This window comes from Vigna unguiculata, chromosome 9 (genome assembly GCF_037176805.1).
Source record: "Vigna unguiculata cultivar grain cowpea cultivar isolate G323 ecotype 2 chromosome 9, ASM3717680v1, whole genome shotgun sequence".
NCBI classification, from domain to species: Eukaryota; Viridiplantae; Streptophyta; class Magnoliopsida; order Fabales; family Fabaceae; genus Vigna; species Vigna unguiculata.
Window position 1 is genome coordinate 34914947 of NC_140800.1, and position 8097 is coordinate 34923043.

At 33.4% G+C, this 8097-nt stretch overlaps 1 protein-coding gene across 1 annotated transcript; it reads right to left on the reverse strand.

Annotated features, from left to right (window-relative positions):
- Positions 1 to 3106: 3106 nt before the first annotated feature.
- CRF3 (cytokinin response factor 3) lies at positions 3107 to 5044 on the reverse strand. Its single transcript, XM_028045949.2, has one exon. It carries the CDS (start codon positions 4477 to 4479, stop codon positions 3460 to 3462), a length of 1020 nt encoding a protein of 339 aa, XP_027901750.1. The 5' UTR covers positions 4480 to 5044; the 3' UTR covers positions 3107 to 3459.
- Positions 5045 to 8097: the final 3053 nt, after the last annotated feature.

Sequence of the window (8097 nt, forward strand, 5' to 3'; positions counted from 1 at the left end):
TAACGGTACTATTTTGTTTATGTTAGTCAAATATTTTGAATTAAATTTTATAGCAATTTTTTCATCAATATGTGCATGGTCAAATGGTGTATTTAGTTTCTTTTTATTTAATTAGGTTTTGTCTCCTTAGTTTTCACCTGAAAGATAGGGGTTTCATAAAAACGGGGTAGCTTTTCAAATTATTAAAATGGATTAAATTTAAAAAATTATGAAATTAGATAAATCATATTTTAAAATACGATTTTAAAATTCATCCTTGCAAACATGTCTTTTTTTTTTTTAAGTATGGGAAAAAAAACACGACTTCAATATTGAAGTCTTGACTTCGGTTTAATTATTATAATAATATTAACCATAATTAAATAACGATAAAATAATAATTAAATAAATATAAACAATTATTAATTAACAGTAAAATAAATAAATATTAATTGTTAATATCATTATTCTAATATTAATAACTGTTATACTAATATTAATAAGATTACTATAAACAATACTAATAATTAAAATCACTAATTAGAAATATTAATATTAATTAATAATTAATAATATTAATTATTATTCAGTTTAATCATTAATAATATTAATATTTTTATTAATTTTATTAGTATGGATACTTTTATTATTAATTATTAATCACTATTAATTATAATTATTATTTATTTATTTTGTTTAATATTATTGTAATAAAACTGAAGTCATCATTTGAAACGAAAATGGCCTATTTTCATAGTTTTTAGAAATTGTATTTGGTAATTTATAAAATATATACTATTTTCGTAAAAATAGAGAAAAATAAATGAATGCTTTAATGGGAGATCATAGTGAAAAATAGAATTTGATCAACATTCGTTAAAATGAATGAAAATAATTCAGTCTTTTTTACCGAACTAATCAATTACATTTTAAAATTACACATGATTTCGCTGTCAAAAAACATTATATACCAGGTCAAGTCGTACTTACACAACTTGTGAAAAAGATGTCATTCCCGTAAACAACTTTTGACCACAAAGTGAAGTCGTGGAAGCACGTTATAACTTCTGTAAAAACTTAAAGTCATCATAACTTAATCAGTGTTACTTATACATAATCAAAGTCGTGCAAGTGACACACGAATTCAACATAGATAGGATAAAGATAAAGCCTTGGAAGCATAACGCATTTTTTTTGTAAAAATAGACAAACACTAAAGTCGTGTTGGTAAGTGATGACTTCTGTCATTTTTTCATTGAGAAGAAATTGTTTTCTTTCATGACAACTTTGATTAAATTTTTTAAAAAGTATATAATAACAAAAGTTGTGCATGTATGTTAATGATTGTTATATTAATATTAATAATTATGTAAGTATAACAAAAATTTAATTTAAATTGAACTGAAATCGTTTTATCCTCGGGTAATTACGGTTTGTTTTTATATTTAAATTTGTGTTGGTTTCTAAAATTGCCTTATTTTTTTTAGTTAAATTACTAATATATTGTTAAAATTTAGTTAAGGAAATATAATGAAATTAGTCAAATAGAAGGTGTAAATTATTTTAAATTTCCCTAGAATTAATTCCTACTAATAAAGAAATTAACAATTAATAAATGTTATTAGTATTTTGAAGAAAGCTTGTCTCATCTATTTTTCTCTCAGGCCTTTATATGGTCTCTTTACACTAGCGAGGTGTCATCCTTTAACACCAAAATATCCATAAAATACAGATGCATTTTTAGTAAATAAAATCCAATTAAATAGTATTTTTGTTTAATGAAGTGAATGCAGACGAAATAATTCAACCACTGAAAGCAACAGTAGAGTGATACTAGGAATCTTCAATTGTGTCAATTTTAAGCTTCCTCTTTTGTCTGGCACACAGGCTGCACCCAAGTTTTTTTTTCCTTCCCTCCGCGTGTGCAAATAATTTATCTCACTTTTTTTATCGCCACAAAAATACTCTATCTTTCGTATTCCAAATATTAATGCATTATAATATTATTTTCTACAAATGACTACCCTTAAGATGATTTTACAGTATTAAATATTATTACTTTTGTTTTTCTTGTAATAATTAATATCTTAAAAACAAAGATAGAGACGCAAATTTCACCTTGCTTTCATGTTTTGGCCAGTATCATATTAATGATGTTGTGTCATATCAGTTAAACTCGTGTTTCATTTTTGTGTCATATCAATTGGATAAAAATTCAAAAAGAAGAAGAAAAATATATTTAGGATTCATCTCTCCATCATTCTTTGGGCAGCTTGTTGAACCTGACTTTTCAGCCCCACCTTTGCATATTTTATGGGTTGACTGAAAGAATATAATCTAGCAAGGACTTTTAGATTGAACCTGTTCTTACTTTCAAACCTAATGCTTCTACGATTCTGGTGAAGAGGTTGTTAGAAAATAAAGTGAAGCGACTCTGCGAGAAGTGTTATGTTATCGAGTGTAGGAATTAGAAGGAAACAAAAATTAAACAAACGTTTTAAAAACATTTAAATGCAATTATTTGTCATTATAATTGAGAATGTACGTTAATTTGAAGGGGAAGGTAAAAGTATTGGTGAAATAAATGGTAATGAAGCGGATTTGAATGGAAAGGGGTGAATAGATGAAAAGGTGTAGTAGAATTTGAAGAGCTTTAACATAGTGTTTTGGTTTGGGTGAGGTAAAATTGAAGTGAAAAAGTGTAAACGCGACAATTAATAGAGTCCTATTGAGTTCCACCTTTTGATGTACACACACGCACTCGTTTTCTCTTTGGACCTTTTTTCTTTGCGGCAGCATGGCATGGCGCTTGCACCTAAAGGCTCCAAAGATTTTATGTTCGCCCCGCGTGCGCTGGGTAACGTTTTAAACATTGTTTTTTGTTTCTTTCAAAAACATTAAGACCAAAACAGAACCACTTAACTAAAGTCAAGTCTCAAATTCACATTATCGCATAATAACAAACAAAAAACGACCAACAACTCTTACTCTTCTCTGCCCCTCACCGCACCCCACCCACCGACTGACCGGCCACGACCGCAATCAGCGCCCCTTCGCCGTTCACATACAATCGTCAATGCAATGTTTCCTTATTTTCTTCGAAAAACGAAACTTAACAACACAGAAAGAAAATAACTCCATTCAACTTGGATTCACATCTTACTGAACAAATATACATTACAACATTCATCCTACTTATTAAGCAGAGGAACAAGTATTACAGATTAAAATTTAAACAAAACTTCACTCTCAACTCAACTCATCCCGTTCGCTATTTGTAACGGAGTAGTACCTAAAACAACTGAATAAATAAAATACGAAAATAAAGCTTTTTTTTTTTGGAGGGTTTGAAAAAGAAAAAGAAAAGATGAAGTAATTTATTTAATATTTTTACCACCGGGAGCAAAATCTGCCGTGAATAGGCAGGGCGGAAAGGATTAAGGATTAACGATTGACGTATGGTGAGTGAGAAGAGAAATCTCAGAGCAGAACGAGAGGATCAGAAGCTTGCAAAATGTCTTGGAAGTAATCGTCTACTTGGCAGAAGGTGGATGGAGAGCACGCTTTGTCGAAATCTATGAGGGAATCCGCAAGCAAAATACTACTTGTGTCGCTCAGAACTTCTTCCGGGGAAAACGCCATGCTTTCGCCAAACATATGGGACTCATCTACTACACGCTCTTCTTCAAACACAAGAGGGTACTCCGGGGCTGAGAAATTGAACACATCATCCCACTCCGGCAAGTTCTCCATCGCCATAAACTCTCCCTTTTCGTCAAACCAACTCGTTTCGGTCTCACCCTGGCACTCTCTCAACCCCTCCTCGGTTTTCTCTGAATTCTCTTCGCTCGAGTTGCTTCGGAAGTGGAGCACCGAAGTGGGGGAGGAGAGGTTGTGGTGGCAATGATCGTCGCCGGAGTCGTACCCAGACCCAGAGGCCTCTTCAGCCACACCCACCTTCAATTCCGGAACCTCCGCCGCCTCAACCGGCGGAGTTTCTTTCTGCGGCGGCGTTACGAAGTTTGTCAAGGCGTCCGGGCCGCGAAGCCTGATAGCGGCATTGTCGTAGACCATGGCCGCTTCCTCGGCAGTGTCGTAAGTTCCCAACCAGAGACGCACCCTTCTGGCCGGATCTCGAATCTCGGCAGCCCATTTCCCCCACGGTCTCTGGCGGACGCCGCGGAACTTCTTGCCGGAGTGGAGCTTGACCTGGCGGCGGCATGGCTCGGCAGCGGGCCTCTTGCGGGCATTGGAGAGGACGTTGGGGGCGGCGGTGGTGGCTGTTTCTATCTCAATCTGGTTGACATAACGCTTGATTCTCTGGCGGGTGAAGGGGAAGGACTCTTCGTCGCTGGAAGAGTCGGTGGCGTCCGGATCAGTGTATGATATCCGGACTACTCTGCGGTCTGTGTTTGAATTGGTTTGGGATTTTTTGGGTGAGAGGAGCTTCTTGGTGACGGTGTGATGCAGTGTGTGTTTACATAGGATACTCTCTTCCATTAGTAATAGTAGTGTATGGGTAGTGTTAGTATTGTGTGTGTGTGGTGGAAGTGTAATGACTGTAGCAGGAAACAGAAATAGGCGTGGTGTGGGAATAAAAGAGAATGAATCGTGAAGGAGAAGGGTTGGGGGTTTTATGTGGGGGGAGAAATGTTGGAAAAGGTAAGGGAAGGTTAAAAGGAAAAAAGAGGAAAGCAAGAAATATTAAAAACGGAAGGGAGTCGACATGGTCGGGAGTGATAGGAATAAAGAGAAAAGAAGAACTTTTGACATCATGGGGGTTGAGAGAAAGAGAAAGGGAATTATTGAGAGGATGGTGATTCCAATAGTGTTGTTGTTCCTGAGATGAGATGGTGGCGGAGACTTTCGTTGAAACTTCTTCTTCCTCTAGTGCCGCTCTTGAATGGAAAAAGGATATATTGGGATTCAAAGTGAAAGGAGAATAGAAGGGTAGAGAAGTGCAGATTGTGCAGGTTGAAGGGTACTGATACTACTGCCTCTGCGAGCTCTAGTTCAATCGTTAAACAAGAACCAAAACTTCACTTCCTGCTCTCAGCTCCGTAACACTGAATTCCCTGTTTTATAGGATCCACCACCCAGACCAGACCCGAACGATTACAATATCACTTCTATTAAATTAAATAAAAAATAAAATAAATGAATATCACATGTACTACTACTATTACAACTACTGTATATACGGTCTTTTTTATTTGTTTAAAATAAAAATGTTTAAGGAGGGGTGGAGTAGAGGGAGGGAGGGAGTTGTGTAGGTGGTGTGAGAAGGCGGAAGAATACGGGTCGCCGCATCCATGGGATTGAAACACGTTGCAGATACGGTTCCACATGAGCCCGGGACACCAATGAGACAACATCTAACGGTGATGATTAATCATATGGCACATGGTTGGGTATGGTGTGATGTGAGTCACGTGAGGCCCAAGATACCCGCCCCTTTGCCCTTCATGAGTCAAAATGCTTTGACTAATGAACCCCTATTTTTCCTAATTCAACCTTTTCCCCTGCCAAATGAAGAGAGAGAGGTGGGTGAGTCATGTATGTGTGGGTCATTAACTTTTTTTTAAGCAGTCACTCACAATGTTTTTTTATTTTTCTTGTTAAATGTTAAATCATTATTATATTTAACTTTTTACAGCTAGAGGTAGAAGTTAACGTGGCGGGCAACCTAGAATTTGCGGCCATTTACAATTCCACTCTGTACGTCTCTGGGTTTTTTCTGCTCACTGTTATTTCGAGATGATCCAACTCTACGCGCTATACACCACGTCTTTACTACACTCCACTCTCCCACCTCCTACAAAATACTACAACATTTTTTCTTTTACCACATACCAAATTTAATAACACTTTTCATTAAAATACCAAACATTAAATTTTACATAAACTATTAAAATATCTATATCTTCAGTTACGGAGCCGTCTACACTCCTCGATGATGTTGGACGCGCTGACTAAGATTTCTTAATCACTCACCCATAACCGTTTCACACTTTGTGTTTAGTTCAAAACTGTGCATTATTTAAAATATTATTTTCACAAATGCAAAGTTTATTTGTATTCCACTAATCATAATTTCTTTTTTAATATATAATTGTTGTATTAAATCATTTGAGTTAAGTACTATAGATAAGGTAAAAGAAAAAATCATTCATCGAATCGATTTGATTGTTGTATTAAATCAATCGACCACTCATAAAAATATCTACACATCGGTTAAACCGAAAGTGCATGTAAAGATTACATTTGTGAATTTTACAATAAATTTATAGGCGTATGGAATTTACCTGGTATTATTTAAGTGCTTTGAGCACAATTCCTTTATAATCTTAAGATTTGGACCAAGGGGAATAACTAGCAAGCTTAAAAAAAAAATGGGAAACAAGGAAAGCTACGTATGACAGTAAATGAGAGAGAATTCAATATGTAAGTTCCCAAAAATTGATTATGATGATGCAAAAACAGCAAAGGATCACTTGATGTTAAAAATAATAATTTTCTTTAAAAATATAAAAACGTATGGAATGTCTAAAGTATACTCCTCCTATAAATGTGTTAGAATCATAGAAAGGTACATTGGTTACAAAAACATTTAAACCAAGAGATGTTTTGCTTAAGATGTTTGTTATTGACAAACGTTATGAAGCATGTGATTTGAGTATGATTTGTTCTGAAGGGATGAAGACATGCAACAAGGAAGATATGTAACGTAAAATTGAGAGTTATTCAATAGTCAACTTCAAAATACCACATGAAGATGTGATCAAAGAATGTGTTTTCAGTATGAAGTAGTAGCCAAATTATAGAAGCTATTTTTCAAAAACAACAGCTGTTTTATTTTGTCAAAGACACAGGTACGAATCTTTCTAGATAGTCATCATTAATTTCCAATAAATAAGGTTGCCGTTGCTGTATTGTTTAATCATGGGTTCTTCAATATTTAAAAATCTATATGTACACCACAACCCATAACAAAATTTCCAATAGAAATGTGTATGTGTTTGCTCGTGTTTAATTTCCTTTTCAAGTAACCTGATAGAGCTGAAGGTTTTTGAGGGAAGTATTTGAAAGGAGACCCAGTCATGTGGATAGTAACAGTTATTTAAATTTTCTTGATATAGTTAGATTTTTACAATAAAAGATCTATGAATAGAGTCAGTGATATGCATGTTTTGTTGAAACACACTACATTAATATTCAGAATTTATTGGTTCAGAAAACAATATTTAAGTTTTTACCTAATTTTAGATACCAGTTTCTTCACTTATGACTTATTGTTTACTCTTTACGTTTTCAACATTTAATTCTTGCTCTTCTTCATCTTCTTTTCTTTTCCCTTCTTTTCATTTACCATTCAGTTGTTTTTTTTTTTCATGTTTATTTGTTTTCCTTGACAACTTATTTCTTTGCCATTTTACAACTTCCGTACTGTTTTACATTCTTGTATTTATGTTTCAAAGTGGTTTCAAGTTGTATGAATGTCTTTAAGTTTGAACCATCTAACATTTCGAAGTTATTTTCTTTCTTATACGTCCATACTTTCAATTTAAAAGTATTATTTTTACGTATATTCATTGCATTTTGTGTCTTCAAGTTTTTGTGTTTTAAGTAAGATTTCAAATTCTGTCAAGTTTAAGTTTATAAATAGAAAAAAAAAATACTTAATTAGAATAAAATAATAATTATATTTATTAACAAATATCAATCGTTGATAAAAGGAAGGTGATACTTCATATATAATATATCATAACTAAAAAGATATTTCACTTTAATTTCATTTAATTAGTGGTCATAAACGAAATTTGACGTTTATTCTGGGTATTAAATTTAGCTAAACCATTGGTTAGAAATTTAATCATTTATTCAAAAACAGAAAATCATAATACTATTTCCGAATTTCAATTTTGATAAATTGGGTACTGTGAATATGTATGAGAAAATTTTTGAAATTAAATTATTTTAATAATCAATTATCTTTTATAACTGATTAAAATCGTTGTCATTTTCATTTGGCTAAAATCACAAAAAAGTTATTTCAAGAAAATAATTTTAGCTTTCACATGTTAGAAACAGAGTAGGAACGAAGTCGAAAGAAGAAAA

Excerpts from the sequence above, each read along its gene's own strand:
- CRF3 (XM_028045949.2), bottom strand. The coding sequence starts at position 4,479 with ATGGAAGAGAGTATCCTATGTAAACACACACTGCATCACACCGTCACC.